The following is a 27,831-nucleotide window of genomic DNA, read 5'->3' on the forward strand; positions in this document are numbered from 1 at the left end:
CCTACCCATCTCTGCCCACCAATCATCACCATACTCCTCTTCTTTCCACCTTGTATGTGAAATAGAATGTCAGCTCCTTGAGGCATATGGTACATTTGCGTTTTTTTTGGTCTTTCTGTCCCCAGACCCTAGCATATTTAATACTTAATAAACATGTGTTGAATTAAATAGAGGAACAAGACAATTGGCTAAATATCTTCTTTGGTTCCTTTATTTTTGGATATATAAAATGAACCAACATGAGGTTTTTGGATTGGATGATTCCAAAAGGCTTAATATAGCTCTTGCTGGTGCATAGCCTTCCATCCATGAGAGGAAGCCTGGTATGGTGGAGATAGCCCTGGATTTGAAGTTAGGAAGACCTAGGTTCTACTCTCCTTTCAGCTTGATTTTTCTCAATTTGCATGCCTTAGGTCTATCATCTGGCAAACCACTCGCCTCCTTCATTCAAACATTTCCTGAAACCTCACTTTTGCCGCCTTTGTTAGATCTTCCCTGACAAATGGGGAAAAGGCAGCAAATTCCCACTTCTCCTGACCATCAAACTATCTAGGTCCTATGACTACCTGTGTGATCATCTGGGTCTCATTTTCCTCATTATTAAAACAAGAGGGTTCAATTCAATGGCCTTCAAGATCCTTGCTAGCTCAAAATATATAATTCCTCAATCTCTCACCTATGTAACTTTACACCATGTCTGGAATGCTTCCTTCAAAGATTGACTCAGATACCAGCTTCTACTTTGGGCTTTCCCTGAATCATCCCTCCAACTGTTATCACCCTCTCCCTCCTTACTTTGTATATACATTTATTGATATGTAAATCTGATGGATTTCCTCCTCCCCCCCTCCCTCCACCAGAATGGAACAAAAGATAGAGCCTACTTAGTTTTTATTTTTTCTATCCCGACATCCAATCAATCAGTTAAAACATCAATCGATCAACAGACATGCATTAAGTGCCCAACATATGCCAGGTACTCTGCCAGGTACTGGGGATGCAAATACAAAAATGAAACAATTGCTGCTCTCATGTTTTACTGTGAGGACACAATTTAGTTATAAATAAAGAAATACAGTAGGTCCTATATTAGTGTGTTGAAAGAACTATAATAATAAATATAGAGTAGGCATTTAATAAATGTTAAAATGAATTGTTGTGGTCTGTGTCTGCCCACTTGGACATATGACTTTTTGAAGCTCTGCCTCATTTATATCCAATTCATGTGCAAGGTGAGATATCACCTTCCTGATATTATTGGTCCTATTCAAGAATGAAGAATGAACACCTTGGACATATGCAATCTCTGAAGGGTCCTACACAATTTAAGAATTTTCAAAAACAATGATGACAGGATCTGAAAATGCGATCCTAAATACAAATGCTAAATGACTTTCAGTTGGAAATAAGCGAGAGGAAACAACATAATAATAATAATCATTAGCAGATATTTCTGAGGAGGTAAGGCTTTAAGAACTTTGTTCTGATCCTTTGGAAGAATAAGAAAGGCAAAACCAACTTGACCTCTCTTATCTGTCCTCCCCATCCCCAACCCCAGAACTAAGAGCTAGGGATAGGAATAGCAATGAGGGTAGGAAATGGATCTGAGATTCCATTGGTGTAAGGAATTCCCAGATGTGGATTCCCTGCCCTCCCTAGGTACTAAGAGTCAAGTGCCCTGAAACTTATAGTCTTTGATGGTTAGCTAGACCACTATGAATTTAAATGACTTACCAAAGGTCACAAAGTCAGTATGTATTAGAGCTAAGACTTAAAGTCAGGTCTTCCTGGCTTCAAGGACAGTTCTTTATCTACCATGACACTCTACCTTATACAAAATTGGGAGATTTAAGAAGTGTTTGCTGAATGGACTACTTGGGTAGTGTATTCTCCTTAGTTCTAGTTAGATCTAAAATTCTGAATGGTTTTGAATGATCTTAACCCAGTTTCCCTCAAACTGATTTTGGGCATGGAATTGACTGAAATTTGAAATATAGGCGGAAGGTGGGGCACTGGAAATATACAAAGGATAGGATAAAAGAGGGTCAGAGAAATGTAGATGAAAATACAGATAGTTAAGTAATATTTTCATATTGAAAATTACTGTAAATGATGATTTTATGTTACCAACTCATATTTAATACTTTAGAAGGGAAAGTATTACCCAGATCAAAATTTCCATAGAAAATCCTTATTTATCACATCTGGAACATGGCAACATGGAGCACAGTGTGGAGGATTCTGTCCTAAATCACAGTTCGAATTCTGTCCTAAATGCTCTCTGAAGTTTAGGAGTGCCCATTTATGTCAGGCTTAATTTGGGTTGGAATACTTTTCTGCAGATGGGCATATTTTCACATATGGAAAAAAATGCTTTGATGAATCTGTGGTGTCTGTAGTGTGACTCTTCCTTCTGCTGGTGAAGATTATGACTCAACAACACCTTGGTATCGGGAATAATTCTTAGCATACTGTATTCTCCCATAAATCTTCCAGAGAGGATTTGCCCCAAAGACATGGAAGCAGAGAACTTAGAAGAGACCTCAAAGATCATCAATCCCAAACCCCTCATTTTATAAATGAGGAAACTCAGGCGCAGAGACGTTAAGTGACCTGGATGAGTTGCACAGGCAATAAGTAACTGAGCCTAGATTTAAACTGGGATCTTCTGACTTCAAATCCAAGATTCTCTCGGTTCCCCCATGGGAGTTATTCAAGGTGTTTCATGGGTATTAGTGTAGCCACTGGGCTATTGGGTCATCACTGGAGCCATCATTCTAATAGCTATAAAATTTCCAGGAATGGCTTATGACCATATCAAGGATGTGGTTGATGAAAAGGAGAATGAAACAGGCAAGGGTTGTGGACAATTTTCTGTCACAAACTAGATAATGAATAACTTTACCCTGTTCCCCTTAAAGAGCCATCCATTATAACACAGAATACAAAAGAAGGGGGGGAAAAATTGACCAACATAACCAAGTTCCACGGTATGTGTAGTTTTCCATATCTTCCTACATTTATATCTTAGAGATATATAGGTGTCTCAAAAATCTTAGTGCAACATCACATCATATCACCACATCATATCATTATATTTTGTATGTAATATACTTTAATATAGGAAATCACAATATATAATACATCATATACAATATATTAATGTTGATTGATTAATAGTGATATACTATAAAATGTCACAGATTATATTGTTTTCTATATTAAAATATATCATTCCATATGACATATTATATGATATATATTTTAAGATCTTAAAATATTTCTGGATAGATGTGACTATGGCAATTTACTTCCTACCTCCCCTAGTATTTTCTGTCAACATTAAGCTAGGCATCAGACAAGGAAAAGAGCTAAAAGTGTTGGCTGCCATTCCAGTGTGTGTCTTACACAGTATCCAAATAAGACAGGAATTTCCTATACCTATCCTCATTTTCTTGTACTTCACTTCATTGTGCTTTGCAATCACTGCATTTTTTTTTTTTACAAATTGAAGGTTTGTGGCAACCCTACATTGAGCAAGTCCACGGCACCATTTTTCCAAGTACATGCACTCACATTGTGTCTCTGTGTCACATTTTGATAATTTTCACAATATTTCAAACTTTTTCATTATTATTATATCTGTTACAGTGATCTGTGATCAGTGATCTTTGATATTACTACTGTAATTGTTTGAGGGCACCATGAATAAGCCTATATAAGACAGTAAAATAAATCAATAAATGTGTGCATGTTCTGACTACTCCACATACCAGCCATTCCCCTACCTCTCTCTCTCTCCATGGGCTTCCCTATCTTCTGAGACACAATATTGAAATCAGGCCAATTAACAATGCTATTATGGCCTATAAATGTTCAAGTGAAAGGAAGATTCAATCAAAGCAGCAAACTTCATTGTTGCTTTATTTTAAGAAATTACCACAGTTACCCCAATCTTCAGCAACCACCATTTTGATCAGTCAGTAGCTATCAACATGGAGACAAGACTTTCCATCAGCAAAAAGATTTTCATTTGTTGAAGGCTCACATGATGGTTTGTATTTTTAGCAACAAAGTATTTTTAATTAAGGTATATATTGGTTTTTTACATAATATTATTTCACACTTAATAGACTACAGTATAGTATAAACAAAACTTCTAAATGCACTGGGAAAACAAAACTCATGTGATTCACTTTATTGCAATATTTGCTATATTGGGGTGGTCTGGAACTGAACTCACAATATCTCCAAGGTATGCCTGTACAGGCTGAAGTTCCATAGTTGCTCCTGTTTGTGGGTGGCATCATGTTAATTATGTTCAGTCCTGAACACTATAGAACTTCAATAAGATACGTGATCATTCAGAATAGATTGACCTAATAATATACATGGGAAAAATCAAGTGGATGAAAAATATTGTGTAGATTATGTCAGACAGCTACATGGACAGTCCCTACAGCTAGCCCATCAGGATACATATCTTTCAGAAATGCTAGGGATGGACAATAAGCTAGGCTCATAATTGAATAGAAGAAAATATGATGAATAGCATTGGGAAATTGCTCAGAGCTGTCAATATTATTAACTTTTCCCTGAAAGAAAAATTCATCTTAAAACAAAACAAAACACCAATATCCTGAAGCTATATGGCAATGAATTATAGAATACCATAATGTCTGAAAAATAAAATTGTGGGTCCCAAAGGATAGTGGGAAGTTTTATAGTGGGCATAAGTAGGCTGTAGTAAATTTTGCATGAGAAGTGATGAAAAAGACATCATCAAAGAGACATTTGCCTGAGGGAAGAAAAAGATGAAGCAACAATTGTGTAACAAGAGCTAGGGATAATGGTTTTACCATCTACATGCCCCATTGGTACTTACAACATGATAATAACACCAGAGGAAGATCCTTATTCAATCTGGTGGACCCTCTGAAGATTTATGTGAAGACATGGACAAAAGAAGTGAAGGATAAGGTGAGAAAAGGTTGTATTCTGAACCAAGGCAGAAGAATATCTTCACCAATGGAATTACAGGACCACTGATACTCAAGACACTGTTCCTTTCATCTGTTACCCTTCACTTTCTCTCCATGACCATTCCATCTCCTTTTCTACAAATACAAGTTCTCAATTAGGACTTTAATGGCATTGCTATATTAGTGACTTTTGCTTGACAAGGGACAGTTCTGGGGTTGGAGAGAGGGCATAGGAGGGAATGATTGTGATGCCAGAAACAAAGACAGGGAACCCATGCTATAGTGGATAAAAAGCTGGTTTAACAGTCAGGATAACCTGAGTTCAGTGCTGCCTCTAACATATACTGGCTATGTGACCTTGGGCAAATTATTTAAATAGGCAAAGGCCATAGATTTAGAGTTGAAAGGGATCCCAGAGGCCTAGTCCAACTTCCTTATTTTATAGATGAGGACCCTGAGGCTGAGAGAGGTTGTTACTGCCCAAGGTCACATAACTAGTAAATGTTTGAGGCAGAATTTGAACCCGGGTCTTCCTGACATCAAGCCCCAGGCTCTATCCATTTCACCACCTAGGAGCAGCTTGGAGAGAGTTGAAAGGATATACTTTCAACTGCTGCATAATTCCCCTAATGCAATCCTAATTGACTTTCCACTTTCTATTCAATGCTAGGCTTAGCTCACTGCTGATAGTACCTCTATGAGAGTATGCATCAATCAATCACCAAACACTTATTAAACACTTACTATATGCCAGCCACTGTGCTAGGTGCTGATTTAAGAGGCAGATCAACCACAAACAGGCATATCTGGAACACCAAACCAACTCAAAGCCAGCCTAGTTGAAGCAGCAAGGCAGATCAAACCATCCCTGCCACCTTGCCTACTATCTCCTCCTTGACCCAACAGATCCAGCCCAGGACCCTAAATAGGACCTAAAAGCCTTAACAATAGCAACGCTTCCAGCCCAGTGCCTGCAGCCATCATCTTGGGAAGTAACTTTTGTGAAGGGACAGCTTGGCCCCTGCTCCTGCAAACACCACAGCCTCAGTTACTGAAGACCCAGAAAAGGGAATTCCTATCACGGAAGCGTTTGGCATTGTCAAATGATCCAACATTGGAAACTGACATTCATCAGTGGAAATGACCTTAAAGAAGAGTCATTACCATGTGCTTTGTTACTACACCCCAGGGACTGTGAGACCTTTCTCTCTGACTTGCAGGGGAAACCTCGCATGTGTCTTGTCTCTCTTATTAGAATGGGGGCTTTTTGAGGGAAGGGATTGTCTTACTTTTCTATTCATATCCCCAGTGCTTAGCATACTGTCTTGCACACAGAAAGCACTGAATAAATGCTTTATTCATTTAGACTAAAACTGAAATTAACAATCAGAGGATCTTTTAAAAAAACTTTTTTTTTTTGTTGTTGTTGTATCAACCAAAGGAATCACTCCATTGGGCACTGACTCAAATAATCTTAGAGTGAGATAACATGCGACAGGATGAGATAGCAGTGACATTGTTTTGAGCCCAAAAAAGGTGGCCATGGCAACCCTTGATGGAAAATATAATCTCATTAAACGATCCAGGTATCCACTTAGCTTTCCAATTCCCTTTGCTTATGAACCAAAGCTATGAGTTTATATGGCATTTGAGTTTTGGTGAAAGAAAGTAATGATGGTAATGGCAATCTCAGAAAGAAAACTTCAAACATTTTCAATTCATCATATTGAAAAGAAATGGCCTGATTTTATTCAAACACTACATTTTATATATGCTATTTCATGGACATAGGAATAGCTTCTTTTCTCTGAGATTGTGACTCATGGATTTTGAGTCAGAAAGAGCTTTAAAAGTCATCTAACACTCTAGTTTTAGGTACTATAACACCCTAGTTATAGATAAGGAAACAGGTCTGGAGACATTATGTGACTTGTCCAAGGCAACACAGTCAGTAAGTGGCATGCAGGTGATATAAACTCAACTTCCTTTGGTGCTAAACCCATAAGCTGTAGTTTTAAAATCTGTTACTCCTGTGCATATTTATGGTCCTGAATGGCTCTGTGATGATCCTGCTGGCTGCACATCCTCCCATTGCTAAGATCACTTAAGTCAGCACTCACTGGGTTAATTCTTTTGGAGGGAAGCTAGCCAAGTCTTTGAAGTAAGAGTGATTTGAACATTGAGCTAATACTTCTGGAAATCAGAATTGTGCAGCTGTAGTTGACTCTCCCACAGCTGCATCATATAAATTGAAGGCATTTTGGATCTAAGCAGGAAACAGGAAACTCATAAAATGAGAATATACTCCTCTCCACAAAGTGGAGCTGCCTCATTATGGCTTGAGGGTGACCCTCAGAGGCTTGGCCTGTCAAACACAAGCCTGGGCAGGCAGGGCCTGGCTACCAAGGTGGGAAGGCTTCGAGAGTAAGTCCAGTGATGAACTGCAAATGTTTATGTCACCCAAGGATGAGCTTAGCTCTAGTTAGAGAGGTTCATTAACCAGATGGTTGACCAGCAGGTGATCTTTTCTTTTTCTTCATCTTTAGCAACTCCTAGTTTTCAGACTTGGTAATTTCCTAGTAGGGTGAGGTTATGATTTGTGTTGGGGAAGGAACCACTTGCACAGATGAAATTACATATCTAGAAGAGAAAATAGTCTACCTGTGGTTGATTGGGTGCATTCTCTCGGCCATGAAGGTTAATATTATTACTGTTAACATCAGAGACGTTACACCGGGTCGCGAGTATTTTCCAAGTGCTTAATTAAGCTTAGGGGCAGTGAGGCAGCTCAGGGGATAGCGTGCTGGACCTGGAGTCCGGAAGATCTAAGTTCAAATGTGAGCTCAGACACTTACTAGCTGTGTGACCTGAGCAAGTCACTTAATCCCTATTTGCCTCAGTTCCTCATCTATAAAACGAGCTTGAGAAAGAAATGGTGAACGACTTCAGTACTTTTGCCAGGAAAACCAAAATGGGTTCATGAAGAGTTGGACATGACTAAGCAAATCAACAGCAATAAGAATTCATCTTAAATATAATGGATAATATAATAAATATAATATGATCTGAGATCCATAGCTGAGAGATAAACCCAGAGATGATCTGGACCAGGAGTTCTTAACATGCATCCATGGATAGATTTCAGGTTGTTTGTGAAAATAGATGGGAAAAATATATTACAATTTTATTTTCACTAATCTTGGTTTCCTTTGTAATCCAATGTGCTTTATCTTGTGCTTTTAAAAGCAATATTCTTAGAAAGACTACCAAAGGGGTCCAAGGCACAAAAATAGGTTAAAAATATCTGATTCAGTGTAACTTCCTTATTTATTTATTTATTGATGACTTGTCCAAGGTGACACAGTTAGTTTCAGAGGTGGATTTTGAATTCAAGTCCTTTGTCTTCAGAGCCAATGTTCCTTCCTCTGGACCATGCTTTTTATTAAATTTTGACTTCTCATGCAGACTAGCTATGGAGGAGTCACCTTCCAATGCACATAAGGGAGAGAGATTCCTATAGTTACCTCTGTGAGTCATCTTTCTTTGGAAGCAAAATAACATCTGGAGGAATGGTAAAGCTCCTGTTAGCCAAGCAATGACTGAAATAGGCTGCAGGTATACCATACAACAGGGAAATGATCATTTTGGCTTCCGTTGAGCACATCTTTTCCCCATAATGGAATGGGAATGTACAAAGAAGAGCAAACAGATGGGCAGAACATTATTATGTCCTAAGAGATCCATTTATACCCTGACCATGCCTTACTTAAGGCTTTGTGCCACCATCCAATATGGAGGCATTCTGGGACCCCCATCGGTTTTTCATATTATATATAGGAGAGAACAATTCTATTTCCTTCCAAAACATTCAGCTTCTAATTGTGCCCACACATATGGATGGGTAAGGTTTCCTAACACATTTTTACACAAAATGGAGATTCAGAGTCCTTACCAATAATCATTTTAGATATCTAGGTCTTCCTAAATGGAATCAGGGCTAATGAAGGCAAGCCAGCAGGGTGATATAGTGATAAGTGGCTGCTGGGGGGATTGGGGAGGTTGCCAGCATTGGCAATACTAGAATATTGACCAAAATGCCTATCTCAATGCACTTCAATAAATACTTATTAATTGTCTATCATGGGCAATCCACTGTGCCAGGCACTTAGAAAATGAAGATGAAACCGCTTACACTCTAATAGAGGGGATAAGACCAACACAGACAGACCTATAATACAAATTATAACACAGTACACATTTTTGTAGTAGTTTCAGGCTCCAAAAGTAAGTTCCTCACAATAACCCTGTGAGGCAGATTTTGTCTTCATCGTACAGATTGAAAAGCTAAGGTTCAGTGAATACAAATGCCTTACGCAATGTCACACAGCAACAGTCCCATAGGTGGGACTTAGACTGTAGTATCTGGCCTCTAAATCCAGAACTCTCTACTACACCAAAGTGCTCACTAGTATAAATGAGAGAGCCACAAAAAGTACTTCCATTTTCTTTATTTCTCTTTCTTCCCACAATATCCTCCTACCAATCTCTCAACCCCGCTTTTTAATCCCAAAACACATCTGATTATAGATGGAAGTAAGTATAAGTGATAAGTATAGAGAGAAGATGAAATTTAGTTCACCCATCTAGTACATTAATTTTTTTCCTTCTATAATGGTATTTATATATAAAAGAGATGATCCCCATAATGCTTTGTCGTTGTTTGATCCTGTCTCTCCATCTTATAGGAAGCTCAGTGATACAGTGGATAGAGCACCAAGCCTGGAGTTGGAAAGACTCATCTTCCTGAGTTCAAATCTTGCCTCAGGAGCTTACCAGCTGTGAGGCCCTGGGAAGTTCCTTCACCCTGTTTACCTCAGGTTCCTCATCTATAAAATGAGCTGGAGAAAGAAATGGCAAACCACTCCATGCTCTTTGCCAAGAAAACCCCAAATAGGGTCACAAAGAGTTGGAAATGACTGAAAAACAAAAGAACACCAAAAACTACCTATTTTGCCCAGACTGGAAATACAGTAGCTACTTGTGAGCTTAACCCCACCACCAATAGGCACAGAAGCTTTAACTTGCTCTATTTCTGGCCTGGTTCAACCATTCTTAGGCAGTCTGGTTCCACTCCCTGTTCCCCAGAAAAGTCCCCTCCTATCCACTACCCTGTTCACCAGACTGGTGCCAGATTTGGTAAAGAAACCTAATCAGTTTTAGCCTACCGAGTCTCAGGACTCCAGAGCTTAAGCACCCCCAGCAGCAGGGATTGCAGGCATTTGCCACTATGCCACATAACCCCATGACTTTGCCTGTGAGACTTCCAGACAAAATCATATTTGGATGAAGGATAGAACTATTATTAACCAAGGCAATAGGGAAGAAATACTGGCTTTAAAACAAGAGTAATAAGATATGTTGTAACACACATTGTCAGTTCTCTGCTCACTCATTCACCTTGGAGACATCCTTCTTTAATTCTTTTTTTTTTCTGAAGTACTATTGATGAATTTCTCATGATGAGTAAAGTATATCAAATGAGAGTTCATCATTCAAGCCCTCAACTGAGCTCCCCAAAAATCGGTGGAGAGGATCTCTGAGTCACGTAGAAAGAGTTAGATTCAGATCTAAATGTGGTTTTCTAAATGATAAATATTAATTGACGATAACACCTAGTTTAACTAAGTGGAAGAGAATTAGCTTAGAGAAGGCCGAGAAAAATGTAAGATGTCTGTAGCGCATGGTTTTCTTTTATCAATTACCGAGTCACAAAATAATTGAAAAAGTAAATGAATAATTATGAAATAAGATTAACTAGGGGATTTAGGGGCATTGGAGATTTTAAATTTTATTAATTGAGCACAGACTGACTTAGGCACGTTGCTATATTATGACTAAACTTCCAGGAAAAGGAATAAAAATATTAGACAATGTATTTGTTTGCTCCTATGGCATCAGGGGCCTCCTACTCACTGGGTCAAAATTAGAATTATTGAATTTCAGAACTTTAGAGCTGGGCTCAACCTGGAGATCATTTAATCAAAGTCTCTCAATTGTCACATCTGGGCTCTCTCAAACACATATCATAGAAGAATCCAGTGGAGTTGCAACATGATTTATTAGATACGTCTTCTAGGCCAAATTTGAATGACTACATCCTAATAGATTCACCCTTCAAGTAAATTGACATCTGCTTTGAGGTGAGTTGCAAGCTTAACTACTATGCAAAAATCTCCCTATGGGAGAGGCAGACACACACCCAATAACAACAACACTAATGATGATGATGATGATGATAGCAGCTAACGTTTATATAGCACTTACTATATACCAGGCACTATGCTAAGCACTTTCCAGTATTATCTCATATGCTCCTTACAATATACTCAAGAGAGAAATACTATTATTATCCCCATTTTACAGATGAGAAAACAGGCAAACAGAGGTTAAATGACCCACCCAGGGTCAAACAGCTAGGAATTCTTTGAGGCCAAATTTGAATTCAGGCCTTCCTGATTCTAGGCCTTGTACTCTACACACTGCTCCAACTAGCTACCATGATATCCCCACCTCTGTACCAGTGTCCACCTACCTGCTGACTCCACAAAGTACTAGTGGGACACAAAGAAATGCTTGCCCAAAGGAAAGCACCAGGTGATCCACATAGTCACAGCCACCTCCATCCTTTCCTGAAGGCTCACTAGATCAGTTCTTCTTTCAATACTAATACAAGAATTATAAGCCATGAGGGAGGAGGTAGGGTGGTGATTGTGGTGGTGGTAATTACTCTCTCTTTTTAAATGTTCTTGCTAAAAATCCTCTTAGCTTACCTCAGTTCTCACTAAGCAGCTTGACCGCTCCCTTTGGCTTCCATAATCCCATTAATGCATTAGGAAGCAGTGAAAAGGATGTTAACTTTGAAGGCAAACAACCTGGGTTTGAGTTCTGACACTGCCATAGGGCAAGTCACTTAAACTTTGTGAACCACAGTTTCCTTAGATGTAAAATTAAGGGTTAAACAAGATGACCTCTAAAGTCCTCCATGTCTCTAAATCTATGATCACTAGTTACATGCTAACATCATTTTGCAGATGGAGAAACTGAGGCTTAGAGATATTAAATGACTGGCTTAAGGCCACACAGCTAGTGGCAAAGTAAAAGTAGCGACCATGCCTCCTAGGGTCTGGATAGTTCTAGTTAGTTACTCTATGTCTACAACCATATGACTAAGTAACTAGAATGATACCAATGTGGATGGCTAGTATTATCTTGGGAAAGGACAATACATTATTGAGTTAATAAAATTGGGTCCTTTTCCCTGCATGCTTTTCATTAAGGATAAGAAAGGTCTTACCCAACCTGCTGAGAGGAAAGGGATTACTGCACAAAATGGAAGTGAGGCAGTGCAATCTGGTAGAAAAGGCATGAACGTGAAGCAGGGAAGACATTGCTTCAAAGACCACCTTAGACACTGGCTAGTTGTATAGCCCTGGAAAGTCATTCAACCTCTCCCTGTGAGTCAGCTTCCTCATCTGTAAAAAGATGGCATTAGGCTTCATGGCCTCTAAGTTCCCTTCCAACTCCAAACCTAAGACATGATTTGGACACCACCGAGATGGAATAGAACAAAGTACTATTTGAAGAAGGAGACTGTATTAACAATTCTGGGGAATCGGAAGCCAAGAAGTGAGTGTATTCCTGGCATAAGGGACAGCCTATACAAAGGGATGGAGGTAGGAGAAAGAGTTGGGGAATAGTAATTGGGCCTGTTGGTGGTAACATAGCATATCTGAAAGGTAAGCTGGAAAATGATTGTCAGCAGCTTTAAATGCCAGGAAGACTAGCCATTGGGCCTTTCTCTCATTTTAAAGATGGAGGACATTTAGGCCACGACTTTGTGACAAGCTCCCTCTGACTTCACATGGCCTCTTGCTTTGCAATACTGTAATGTAGCTATGGTGTAATATTGTTTAATGGGGAGTTATCTGTATTTGTGTCTTAATTCATACACGTCAAGAATGTAAGCATCAAGACAGCAGAGATATGGTCTGACTTAAACTTTTTTTATTCCTTCATTTTGTTCCCTCATCTGCATAAAGTAAGTATTTAATAAGTGTTCATTGGATAAATAAATGAATGAATAAAATAGAGTTGCCACAGTTACTTATGGTTTATAAGAAATCTGACTTTCAAACACAACTCAATTCCTTCCTCTTTACTTCAAATCAGTAGCTATGACTACAAAGCAAATTACTGTAAAGAGAAGAAAACCAACTTTTATAATGTAATGAGACCATTTAAATCATTCATTTGTTTATTATAACTATTAAGCACTTATATAAAGCACTAAATTGGGTGCTAGGGAGATGCAGATATAGGGTAGCTCAAAAGTCTTAGTGAAGTTTTAATCTTTAATAGCCTAAAACCACACTAAGACTTTTGGGACATCCTGTATAATTAAGTTTAGTCCCTATGGTAAGGCCTCAATGTAAGACTAGCCCTTTTAGAGGTACCACTTTCAGTCCATTAAAGCACCCTTCAATGTACTGAGATGGGATTTTGCTCAATAATTTGCCAGTTGCTTGAAAGTTTGTGCAGCTCCCAAAATATCTATTCTGTCCCTATCAAATAGCTTGTTATGTACTCGGAGAATCTGGATCAACATGCGCTGGTAAAAAAAAAAAAACAAAAAACAAAAAACAAAAACAGAAATCCATCCCTCCAAAAACTTCCTTGAAATGGGTTAAATTCATCTATAGTAGGGAAAAATATCATTTTCTCAATAACTTCCAAAGATTTTTCCCCAAGTAAGTTAAACATATAACTGTAGTACATAACAGAGAGATTTTTAAAAATTAAAAACTTTAAGAAATAACATACAATGCAGAGAAACCATTGTCAAAGAAAATGATTCCTATCTTTCCAATGAATGAAAATGACAGCCCCAAAGCTTGAGCATTGTTTTAATATGGACCTGTTTTTACACCCCCACATGTGTCCTTTAGGAAATGATAGACTTTGGAGAATTATCATGGCAACATGAAATCATCAGTTAGGAAATACCATTCAAGTAAATACTTAGTGTTTGAAAGAAAGCAAGATCTGGATAGTTACCTGGATCTGTGGCAGACATCAATGAACCGAAAAATAAACAGTCAGTGAAGTGAAAGTCTCCACTTCTTAGCTGTCCCATGTGTACCATCACCTTCACGAAGCCATACATTATTAGCCTGTCAAGGAAGAAATAAGATCTTCAGATGTCAAGCATCACTACAGCTATTTTGTTTCCATTGGTTGATCACAATTCTAAAGTCCCTGCTAAATTCCTTAACTTCATTTAAGGATCTTCACTATAGCAGCAGCCCAGATTGCCAATAACAGAAATCCACTTCTCTCTCAGCTGCTGAAACATGGAATTGGAGCCTCCATGCTTCTTACCAAACACCATCAATCCAGTCACCTGATGACATGTGGCAAGACATTTAGAGCTTATTTTTAATACATGAAAATAATACACAAGAAGATAAAGAAAGCGGGGATTGTGAAAAATAATCTGCCAAGTGAGGACTCTTACAAATTTATTCTCACAAATACTCTGGTATCAGCAACCATGTTGACCTACTCATACATCTTTCAATGGATTGATTGCTTTTTGGCTTGCCTTGTTTTGTATCTTGAAAGTCTAAGAAAAGTGTTCAAATCCCATTTCTGTCACTGTCACTAGAAGGAAATTAGACAATCACAAGGCAATCAGTCAACTAGTCACTTAAAAAAAAGTTCTCATCTCCCTGCTCATAGCAAAATTCCATCCTATTACGGATAGTTTATGCTAAGCCCCATTTCAATTCGCTATCGAAAGGATTCCCAAGATAGAGTCTACCACTCTGCTTTCTTTTCTTTTTTAAGTTTTAACTCCTAGAAGAAAAATTCAAGAGGTTGATAAATTGGGTTAAAATATCTATTAGCTATCAGTGGTTCCAGTTAGGGACCTCCATTTTTGCTTATTTCATAGGTTGCTATGGTCAAAGAATTCATCTCAAGTGGTCTAGTCTTTAAAAAGCAGACAAAAGCTCTTATTAAGATAATATGATTTTTTTTTAAATAGAAGAAGCTAAGAGACCTGACATACTTCTCACTTAGCCCTAAGGATTCTAGGCTCATCTCCACACTACAATGAAGCAATAGAGTATGGGCCTATGAGTAGGATATTTATTTATTCCCGGATGTTTTGATTTTGCATGGACCTGTGGTTTCTTTGGCATAAGGAACTCAGAACTCTAGTTGCAGTTCAACAACTTATCTGTCATTTCTTATCTTTCTTAGGGAATGGCCTAGGGTACTAAGAGCTTATGTAATTTGTTCATGGTCACACAGTCATTAAAAGTTAAAGGCAAGACTTGAACTCAGGTCTTCTGGAATCCAACATCATCTCTCTATCAACTTTGACCCACTATGTTTCCTACATAATTTCTAGAGACCTACATTAATGAATTAACAGAAAGAGCAACTCTATACAATTTGAACCACGTGCAGAATGTCCCAAAAGTCTTAATGCAGTTTTAAATATTAATAACTTTAGAAGTAGAAATACTATAAACTTACAAAAACATTTGAAAATTTCATGATTTATGTCTCTTTTATACTTTTTTAGTTTTGTGAATTTTGAATAATAAATTTTATATTTTGATTTTAACAAGAAAGGGCATTCTCTTAGAGTCAGAAGACCTGGATTCAAATCTTGCCTCTGATGATTACCTGTATAACCTCGGTAAATTAATTTAAACTCGTCGGGGCTTGTTTTTCTCATCTGTAAAATGAGATGGTTATACTATATAGTGTCTGAGCTTTTTATTAGCTGGAGAGCTATATTCTCACATCACTTTAAAGTCTTATTTTACAGATGAGAAAAGGGATGTCTAGAGTGACTATCCAAGGTCACACCAAGATCTCTTCTATTTGAGAGACTGATCCATGGATGAGTTCACTAGCCATTCTCCAGCTTTTCTCATCTGTGTTCTGATATTAAATGAGGTCATCAAAAAGCAGTATACCTGGACCACATCATAAGCAGTTCCCTGAGTTCCCTGAATTATGATATAATGTTAACCCTACACCTAAATAAAGGGTCAATAGAAGAAATGTCTGTGTGAATAATGAGTTGAAGAAACTGTCCATTGTATTACCCAATGTCCCTTATAGCAGTAGCCACATGATTAATTCCTCTTAGAATTAAATACTAGGAAAAGTTTACATCTGAAGATAAACATATTTTCTTTTTTATCAGACAAGAACAACTTTATAACCCAATGTGTTTCCTCTTTTGCTTTATCTCAGAGTTAGATTTATTCTTTAACTGTAGTAATTAACTCATTTCAGGTGCCTGATAACATCTAGTTCTCCTTTCTTTTTCATTGTTTTTGTTCTTTTTTGTTGTTCTGTGTATGCCTCTCACCCACTTGTGCTGTTTTATGTAGTTTTAACTTTGTAAATTGCCTCAAATCTTTTTGGGAAGCAGGAAGTCCAACAAATGACGGAAAGACAGACGTCTTTGAACGTGAACATGGATAGAAGACAGAGGTATGCAGATAACTGTTAGCAATTATAGAATTAATTGCAGTGTGAATATTATAAAAAGGCAGGTGACACTAATCAACTCACAAAAGGTTCCAGTTTAGTTTTTTTTTTTCTTTGTAGGGAGCAGGTGCAGTGGAAAAAAGACAAGAAGAATCATGGGTCCTAGACTCAAGTGCCAATTTGCTATTAACCATCTGGACAACCTTGAGTGGGTTCATTTAATTCCCTGGGATGTAGTTCCTTTATCTGTAAAATGAGGAAGCTGTACTAGTTTTGATTCTAACAGTCTATCATTCAAGTCATTGTAGGCACGATATGGAAAAAGAGACTATTAGATTTTTTTTCTTAAGAAAAATCAGAGACACTTTAAATAAGGTTTGATTGATATACTAAGAAAAAAAAGGATCCTTTTGCTTCAAAATATTGCCTCAGCCTGTTGTAGTGTCTGAAATGACCCTGAGAAGACTGGTGCAACTATGTTGTCCATCAGGGTGAAAAATTAACCCAGAAGAAACTTATAAATTAATAATTATATTAAAGAGTCACACAAGAGAGTACTCTTGGAGAGATTAAGATTCACAGCAGCCGTATTTTGATTCTTATCAAGAAGGAATGAGAAAAGGTTTAGAGTACTGAATACTGTAAATTGAAGTAGGTCCAAAAAGCAATTTGACAGAGAGATCTCTCAGTGGCTAGGGGACAACATGGGATAAGCTTTGGAAACCTATGATATAGGATATGGGAGCAAAGCAGCATAGGCAAAGTCAATGGGCAATGAAAAAGATAATGAAAGGCCAAGCCTCCTGTCAGTTGGACTGGCCTTGAAAATAGTATATTTAGAGTACCTTGTAAGTATCTAATAAGTGTTGAATGAATGAGGAAATGAAAGTGCCCAGTTCTTTAACCTACCAATATTTACTGAGTTTCATGGTATTGATATGTTGTTATTGGTTTTTATCCCAGCTAATACATGATAAATGTGGTTGTTTCATAATGTGCTTATATTCCAGGAATATAGGCAAGCTGAGATTTTTCAGACAATATTATTGATATATTTTGTTTTTATATTACCTTCTTGTCCCAACGTATGCTCCCCACTCTACCACTCAGAAAGCCATCCTTTATAAACAAAGAATAAAAACAGAGGGGGAAAAAGTTCAGTTGAACAAACCAATATACCAATCAAATCCAATAATGTAGCCACTATCCCATAGTCATTTTCTTCCATTGCTGCAAAAAAGAGAGGGATTTGTATTCCTGTATGTATTCTTTGGAGCCAGACTTGATTATTATAATTTCCTAGTATTCAGGTTAAATTATTTTATTTTTCCATTTATGCTATTATAGTCATTATGTTTGCCATTTTCATAGTTCTGTTTATTTCACTTTGTATCACATCCTTTAAGTCTTTCCTTGTTTCTTTATATTCATCAGTTTTTACATTACATTACATTCATGTTAGAAAAGTAATATTACATTACATTCATGTACTATAACTTGTTTAGTCATTCTCCAGTTGATGAACATCTAATTTGTTTCCAGGTCTTGGATAGTATAAGGGAAAAAAATGCTATTACAAACATTTTCATGAACATTTGACCTCTCCTAATTTTTTTTCATACTCTGACTTTTAATTTTCAGCTCAACAATCCATTTTGAATTTATTATGGTATATGGTTTAAGATGCTGGTCTAAACCTAATTTCTGCCAAACTGCTTTGTAGTTTCCCTGTCAATTCTTATCAAATCTAGTTGTTCCCCAAGTAACTTATGATCTCAGGTTTATAAAACTCGGGGGGGAGGGGTATTGAGTATAATTGTATCTTATTAATACTTATCAAGTACGTTCCACTAATTTAACTTTCTCTTTTCTAAGTAATACCAAATTGTTTTCATGATTACTGCTTTATAACAAAATAGGAGTTTTAGACTGCTGTTTGACCTTTGAGTCTACTTCTTCCCCCCTCCCCACCATTATTTCCCTTGAGATTCCAGATACTTTGTTCCTCCAGATGCATTTTGTTATTCTGTATAAATAGCTATGTGAAACATCTTTGGGATAATGGTTGAAAATGGGGGAAAATGCAAATGTTTAAATGACTGAATCATTTTATAACATTTAATCTCAATTTCAATGATTTTTAAAATAATACCTTTCAAAATAGCCAAACCAGGATATAAATGAGCCTGCAGTAAGTGGCACCTGTCAGTTTTTTGAATTGCCAGTGACATTCTGAGGAATAGTTTCAGCTGGGAATATAAGCTCCTGGAGCCAGTCCAGTGAGCCTCCAGAAGAGTCACGTCCTCATCTGTGACAGGATGTGAAACTGACTCTTACGGAGTTCCCTATGCAGTCAAGAAATGTAGAGCAGTGATGTATCTGAAACAAACTGTGAGCCTCGCTTCCTTTCAGTGGGGGAACACACTGACCAAAATAAAGAGAAGCCTTTATATGAGACTTTTAATGTTAGTTTTCATACTATTTCCTAATATAAGAAAAATATATTACATAAAGTATCTGATTATGCAGGCTTAAGTGACTAGCTAGGATCATTGGAGATAAAATTCAGAGCTGGAAGGGTGCATAGAGGAAATCTAATTCAACCCCATCATTTTGCAAATGAGGAAACTGAGGCCGAGAGTTTCAGTGACTTTAGAGTTCACACTGATAGTAAGTGGCAGAGGTTCACAAATTGAAACTAGGACTGGGATTTAAACCCAGTCCTTCTGACTCCAAATCTAAAGCCCTTTTAACACCATCACAATTTTGTCTAATGGTGGCAAATATTTATATGTGTCTGTCTGTCTATCCATCTATCTATCTATCTATCTATCCATCTATCTGTCAACTAGGTGGCATGGGCACTGAGCTTGGAATCAGGAAGACTTATTTTTATGAGTTCAAATCTAACTTCAGACACTTACTAGCTGACCCTGGGCAAATCACTTAACCCTGTTTGCCTCAGTTTCCTCATCTGTAAAATGAGCTGAAGAAGCAAATGGCAAACAAGTGTCTCTGCCAAGAAAAGTCCAAATGAGGTCACGAAGAGTTGGACATGATTGAGCAAATCTATCTAATATACACACATATTTATATGTATGTATTATGTGCTCATAGCCACACAACCAGTGTCTGAGTCAAGATATGCCTTTTGTAATTAAAGCCTTGAAGTGAGTTGATCGACATAGCACCGTAGGTACATATACACAAATTGGTGGGTATTTTTTTTCACTAGAGTTATGATTTCATCAGAGTTGGGAACTCACAATGAAGAAATTTTCCTACCAGTGCAGATCAGCAGCTTCACAGCAACTTAGAACTGCCCACTCCCACCCCACCCCAGGGATCTATGGATAAATTTTAGGGTTCTGAACTTGGATGGGAAAAAAGTGACATCTTTATTTTACTAACCTCTAACTAAAATTTAGCATTTCTTAAAAAAATGTTCTGTTGATACATTTTGTTTTTACATTGCAAACATTTACAGATTGCTCCCACTTTGTAAGTGATATCATAACAAAATGACCTTGAAAGTGCAGGCAAGATTCCACATCTGTAGCATCCTCTCCCACCTCTCAAAAAAAAATTAACAGAAATCTATTTTCTTTCCCTTCCATGCCCCAGCCCATTGGCAAAAAAAGAAAAGAAAAACAAATTTCCTATAATAAATATACATAATCAAGAAAAACAATGGCTGTATACAGACACACACATATGTACACACATGTATTTGAGCATGCAATGTGTAATCAACCTGCACGTGTATGTGTGTATATTCTGCACCCTAAATCTGTCACCTCTATGTAATGGATAGCATGTTACATTATCTAGCCTCTGAAACCATGAATGCTTTTCATATTGATCATAGTTCTTACAGTTTTTGAAGTCTTTTACTTTTACAGCTCTGCTGTTATTGTATAAGGTTCTCCTTGTTCTGCTAATTTTATTCTTCATCAGTTTGTAAAAGACCTTAAAATTGTTCATTTTATAATATTCATGTTATATAAACTTGTTCTTTTTTCCTTTGAGAACTGCCTGGTCATATTCTTAGATTATTTATCAAATGGGGAATAACTCTTTTTTTCTTATAAACTTGGATCAGTTCATTATACATCTCAGAAATGAGATTCTTATCAGAGAATTCACTGCAAAGATATTTTCCCAGTTAATTGTTTACACTTTAATCTGAACTTTATTAGATTTATTTGTGTAGAAACTTTTAAAATTTCACGTAATCAAAATTACCTATTTTAGCTTTTGTGATCCTCTTCATTTTTTATTTGGTCATGAAATTTTCTTCTATTCATAAATTTGATAAGCATTTTTCCATATTTCTCTAATTTGTTTATGATAGGACTTTTATATCAATTTACATGCTCATTTGAAGCTTATCTTTATATAAGGTGGAGGTGTTAATCTACTTTCTTCCTACTGGCCTAAATCTACTTTCTTCCATACTGCTGTCCATTTTCCCAGAAGTTTTTTTTTTTTTTAAATCAAATAGTGAGTCCTTATCACAGCAACTGGAGTCTTTGTGTTTATCAAATTCTAGGGTATTAGATACATTTGCTCTTATACATTGTGTGCCAAGTGTGTTCCACTGATTGATCTATTTTTGAACCAGTACCAAATTGTTTTAATAACTACTCCTTAATAGTATGACAAGATCTGGCACTGCTAGATATTCACAATAGCCTTCATACTGATATGTCTTTAAAACTAAAATTTAACTTTAACCAACCAGTATTTTAAATATATTGTTTTTGTTATTTAATGTGTTTATAAAGAAGCATGTATAATACCATATCATGATTTTTAAACATTTTAATAACCATGTTTCTATATAATATATTTCCATTCTAATACTACATATTTTAATTGTATGCACTTAAAATATTATTCTGGGAAGTGGTCCATAGGTTTCCTCCGATTGCCAAAGGGGTCCATGACACAAACAAGCTTAGGAACCCCTATTTTAGAGAATTGTCCAGTTCACTGAGACACTAAGTCACTTTTCCAGGGTTCCCCAGCCAGTATATATGAGAGAAGGGACATGAATCTGGGTCTTCCTCACTCAAAGGTCAATTCTCTATCTGTAACACCATGCTGTCTCTCATATTGAGAGGCACATATATTTATGTGTATATGTATTATAGATTATAAAATGAAAAATGCATTCTCTTTAGAAACCAAATAGGAGACATTATAGAATTTCTAAATTGGAAATAACTTTAAAGGTCATTCATCCAGCCTCTCTCCAAATTCCAGAATCTCCTCTGTAGCAAGGGTTAAAAAGAGGTTTAAGTTGCCTGGTTTCATCTGACATTTGAAATTAACAGGAAATTACAGAATCTCAAATACAGATAGTTGGAGTACAGAGATGCTGCATCATCTAATCTAAATTAATGGGTGTAGGAAAACACAACATTCAAAGGAGTATCGATGATTACTTAGTCACTTCCTTTAGGTGTGACAATAAGGCTTCCCTTAATCTTCCAATTGCTCCCTAGGGTTCCCCTGGAAATGGTTTAAAAAAGACATCTAACTGAGGAGGTATGTCCATTCTTCAGAATGATAATATGGGATTCTCCTTTCTTTCTTTGGTCCTGAGTAGAAGGGTGAAATCATGTCAAAAGGAGAAGACATGCATTGTCTTGAGCAGAATCTATCTTGTACATTTATACTTGAAGCCAATCCAGGTGCCTACGAAGTACCTGGGTTGATCTTTGGTGCCTAGAACAAAGAATGTTTCATTTGGAGTGTTGACCTTGGCATCACTGGGCTTGAGTTAAAATCCTGGCTCTGCCACTTTGCTTGATATCTGTGTAACTTGGAGCAAATCATTTAAGCTCTCAGTTTCTTCATTTGTTTAATGTAGGAAATAGACTAGACTAGGAGACTTAGAAAGTCCCTTCCAATTCTCAGTCTGTGATCTTACATTCCTATGACCTGAGCCAAGAGATGGAGATAGATGTCAAATGAGAATTGGAAAATTCCAGCTTTTCTATTTCATATCTTGAGTATGTTAACCTTTCTGTGTCTTGGCTTCCAAATCTCTAAAATAGGGGCTTCTTGTTCAGTTGTTTCAGTCATGTCCAATTCTTCATGACCCCTTTAAGGGTTTTCTTGGCAAAGATACTGGAGTGTTTTGCCATTTCCTTCATTTCATAGGCGAGGAAACGGAGACAAATAAGGTTAAATCACAGAGGTAGTAAGTGTCTGAGGCCAGATTTGAACTCAGGTCTTCCTGACTCCAGGTCTAGCACTCTATCCACTGCTCCACCTAGCAGCAGACCCCTCCTGCCTCAAATAGGGGCAATTGTGACTTTTCTGAAAGCATGCTGCTAATCCCAAAATCATAATGCGATGGATTCTACTATGGAGATCCAGTGGGAGCTATCTACTTAACCTCATTGTACAGATAGTGCTTAGAAGGGCCATCTATTCCCCATAGTTTTCCTTTCAAGATAGTTCTGTACTTGATTTGAAATGGTCCAGGGGGTAGCCAACAGGTTATAGAGAACATAAAATGTTGTGTGTAATAGTGGGGGGAGGGAAGGAGGGAAAGAGGATGCTACAAATGGAGGGATGAGAAAGGGAGTAGAGAATAGAGGTAAAAACATGGCAAGAGAGATACAGACAGAGAGACAGAGACATAAGGAAAGACATATGGAGAGATATGTATGTGCATATATATATGTGTGTATATATATGCATATATATATATACCTATATGTATATTTATATCCACATATACCAATATATGTATGTATGTGTGTATATATGTATATGTATACCAAATAAATACTTTCTGAGTATCTGGTATGTACCAGGCACTGGGGATACAATGACACAGAAATATACCAAACCCTAATGAGGAATAGTTTCCTCAGTTTCAGGTTACTCAGTCAGGACCAACACTCACTAGGACAGACTAGGTGAATCTCTGTCCCTGAGTAAGAGGTGACCTTCTATACCCTGGCCATAGCATGTCTATGGATATAACCCCTTTTCAGCCCAGCATGTTCTGAAGAGGTGAAAGTCATTGCTCTTCTCTCTCCCTGGGGACATGCAGGAATGCTTTATTTCCTTTTATGCATCCTTAAGACAAAGCCCACTCTTATGGCATGGAGAGAAGACAGGTACTGAAATGGCTAAAGAACTGGACATTGGAGTCAGAAAGACAGGGTTTCAAATTCTGCTTTGGACACTGGCTGTGTGACCTTGAGAAAGTCACTTAATTTCTCTTGGCCTCAGTTTCCTCCTCCCTAAAATGGGAATAATAATGGTTGTAATGCTTACCCCACTCTCCACATTCCCCCATGCCCCACGCTTGTTGTGAGGATCAAGGGAGCTAATGGATGTGAGGCACTTTGAGAATCTTCAGTCACCACATAAAGGTCAGTTACTACTGCTACTAAATGCCTTAACCTCCTTGGGTGAAATATAGAAACCCAAAGTTTTAATACAGACAGAAAATAAATCTCAATACTGACATACAGTGAGAGCTAGAGATATATTAAAAGATGAATCAGGTACCAGGTACATAAATCCTCCAAGTGTTCTTATCTATTCACATACAATCTCCCTGAGTTGGTGTTTGTTCATGCAGATAGGAAAAGACAGTGCCCTGAATTACACTTCCAATGTATGTGCCAAGGGTGTCTCAGTCTTGTTTCTGTTTCTTTTGGGTGTGTTCCAGCTGCACACTTAGAGAGCTATACTTGGGGGGGGGGGGGGGAAGCTGACCACATTATACTCACCGAGGCTGACTAAGAAGACAATTCAATATAAATTACATCCAAAGCCAGAGAACTTGCCGAGGCCAGGTGGGGTCTGGGATTCACATCTATGAAACTGCCATACATAACCACCTATCTTTACTTCTCCTCTTTCCCTAGTCTACTCTCTCTCCTCTTCTTAGGCAAACGTACTCAGCTGCCATTACGACCAGTCATCTCCATTACTTTGTCAGCAGAATTTTCATTAGTTTGTATCCCTTATGCCTATTGCCTGGCTTAACTGGAAAATCACTCTCCTCCTTCATTCAAGCATTTCTTGAAGACTCACCTTCACCCCCCTTTGTGAGGCTTTCCCTGACTAATAGAGGCAGAAAACTCCTGATATTCATCAAAATATTCAATTTGGCCACTTCTTACCTTGTATGACCAGACAAATCACGCCCCCGCCTGGATCTGCTTTTTCTTGTTTGTGAAATGAAGGGGCTGGACTGGCCAGACTTTAGCTCCATGATTCTCTGTCCTTATCTTTATCTCTACCTTCCCATATGGACAAATCCTTCAGCTTACACATTTAATATGAATGTTATTTACTTAATTCTTGGGCACCTGAATGAAGAAATATGGAACTGACCAAATTATTCCAGTTTTTGCCTTAGATTGTAAACTCCTTAAGGTGCTGATAGGTTTTTGTTTTTGTTTTTGTTTTTTTGCTCGGTAGTTACAAAGCCTTGCAGGAAGGCAATTAATACAGCACTAAAGGTGGCAAGGTAGGCACTAAATACACATCCTTTGATAAGTCATTCCACCAGACTGACAGATGAGAGGGGATGGTTATGGTATAAACATTCAAAGTGCTCTGATAGCTTTTTACCTCCAATTACTAGTTTCTTGGGGAAAAGAGTGAGTAGGGAAGTGGTCAGGAGGGAACTGAATAAAATGTAAAAAAAAAAAATTAAAAGACTTAGCTCTTTCCTGCTTTTAATCTAGGCCTGCCCAATGAGGTGTAAACCATAGGCCCCGGGGGCTTAACATTTCCCTAATACAGGAAAAGAGATCAGTTCCAACCTAGGGATACCACTGAATTGTGGCTTCAGTCATTACAGGAAGCTCTACATACTCAGAGTTTATGTTTGTGCTAAATTTTTATCTATCAAAAAAGAGTTTTTGCAATTATTATCCCATTCTATACTCACAATTGCCTGTGAGATAAGTAGTCAACAAAAGAAGCTGAAGAGTTTGCCATTGGTCTAAGTACCTGTAACAAGTATCATAAACAATGTCCTTTATTACTGCCATTGTGATAGAAGACATATATTGCTGACTTCCCTAGCCTGGATCTTTTTAGACATTGAATGACATAGTCCAGATTCACTTAGTAAAGTCAATTTGAAATATTTCTTTTTAATCTACCATCAAAAGCCAACAGAAATGTATTTGATGTTGGGACCTTCAGCATTGTTTAAGGACTGTAACAAGAAGGCTGAATGCATGGAAGTCACTGAGCCTTCATCTATTTCATCATATCAGACAAAAATTAATATGTCCACTTAAGTAAAATAATAACAGAAATGGGGAAATGAAAGAAATTTTCACAGGGAAAAATCACCTACCAAGAAAACAAAAAAGAGTAAACTGAAGGAATGAGTAGGGGGAAGAAAGGAAGTAATACAATGAATATGTACTAGGAGCTAAAGAAAGTATAAAGAAAGATACAGAGGGAATGAATAATAAAGCAGCAACAAGATCTCCAGGAATGAAACTGGGAATGTTTTAAGAACCTTCAAATTGACCAATAAATTCCATATGAAAAATAAGAATGAATTGGCAACTATAAAAATGGATCAATACAATCAATGAAAATCAAATCAATGAAAAAGGAATTAAAAAGTAGATGAAAATGAGATTCAACAGATTGGAACAGTTAGTAGCAGAAAATCTGAACAAATCAGTGGATTCTCTGAAGAATAGAATGGTCTAACTGAAACACAGGAAAAATTACAGAAAAAAGCAACAAAAATCAAAGAAAACTATAATTAGGAGACTAGAGATTCCTCAGATGAAGATAATAAAACTTGAAGACAGAGCTTAGTGAGGCAACCAGAGAGTTATTGATCCCCAAGAAAAAATACAAAGTAAATAATCTAATACTGTATTTCTAGATATCATGAGAAAATTTCTCCATAGCGTTAAGAGAGGGCAAAGGGCAAATCTACAGAATTCATGGGATTGTCATCATTTTTGTTGCATCATTTCAGTCCAACTCTTCATGATCCCATTTGGGGTTTTCTTGGCAATGATACTGAAGTGGTTTGCTATTTCCTTCTCCAGCTCACTTTTCAGTTCCTTGACTGAGCCAAGCAGGATTAAGTGACTTGTCCAGCATCACACAGCTAGCACCTGACTGAGGGTGGATTTGAACTCACTAAAATGAGTCTTTCTGACTCCAGGACAGGGATGGTCATCAGAGGATCCCCAAATTTAATTCATCCACAATTGTGGTAATCAAACTCTTAAAGCTTTTGAGGAAGAAAAAAAAATCTTATATAAAGCTAGGGAAAAGCAAATCACAAATAAAAAAGAACTATTGCAATTTCATAAGATCTTTCTTGGAGGATGGGAGTAAAAAGAGTGGTTTCAATGCCAAAATAGTGAAAAATTGGGAAAGATGAAAAGATTCACTTAGTTGACAGGGAATATAAACTCATTACTGGTGAACATATGAACTGGACCAACTGTTTTGGGAAAGCAATATGAAATCATACAATAAAAATTATCCTAGCAACTTCAGTATTAGCTTAATGCTAATACCCTAAGAAGGTTCTTGTTAGGGACAAAAAGAGAAATAGAGAGAAAAGAGAAATTACAGAGAAATAGCAGCACTATTATGAGACAGAGTGGCGAGTCAGTGGGTAGAAGGCTTGCTAGACCTGAAGTCAAGAAGACCTGAGTTCAAATCCAACCTCAGATACTTACAACCTGTGTGAACCTGGGCAAGACATTTAACCCCTGTCTGTCTCAGTTTCCTCATCTATAAAATGGGGATAATAGAATCTATTTCCCAGGGTTGTTGTGAGGATCAAATGAGATATTTGTGGAGCACTTTGCAGACTTTAAAGTGTTGTATAAATGCTACCTATTATGATTACGATTAAGTATAATAGTATAAAGTCAGAAACAAATCATGTGCCCAGTAATCGTGGGCTCATTGTGGCTGCAATAAACTGTTGTATGTAAATGTGATATAATATTATCAAATATAACATAATATTATTTGATCACAAGGAATAACGAATGTAAATTCAAAAAAATTTGGGAAGGCGTATGCAGAATGAAGAAAGCAGACTGAAAAGAAGACTATACCCACTAATCACAGCCCTGTAAATGCAGACCACATAAAATGGCTGAAAGACTTCAGTCCAACACAATAGATGACTCTGATACTTTACTACCTGGCTAGCTAAATCACATAGCCTCCATTTCTTTTAAGAAATTGTAAGTACTGTAGTTGAACCAATATGTCCTACTCCCTCTTC

General features: G+C 37.3%; 1 protein-coding gene across 2 annotated transcripts in view; it reads right to left on the reverse strand.

The window, feature by feature from the left end:
* Positions 1–27,831, reverse strand: part of SLC9A9 (solute carrier family 9 member A9) — a 736,009-nt gene that overhangs the window by 538,519 nt on the left and 169,659 nt on the right. For both annotated transcript variants that reach the window (XM_027875882.1, XM_027875883.1), the window contains exon 5: positions 14,097–14,212. In XM_027875882.1, coding sequence (XP_027731683.1) covers positions 14,097–14,212 — 116 coding nt within the window. The remainder of the gene's footprint in view (positions 1–14,096; positions 14,213–27,831) is intronic.

This window comes from Vombatus ursinus, unplaced genomic scaffold (assembly GCF_900497805.2).
Source record: "Vombatus ursinus unplaced genomic scaffold, bare-nosed wombat genome assembly UNPS02014810.1, whole genome shotgun sequence".
Classification (NCBI taxonomy): Eukaryota; Metazoa; Chordata; class Mammalia; order Diprotodontia; family Vombatidae; genus Vombatus; species Vombatus ursinus.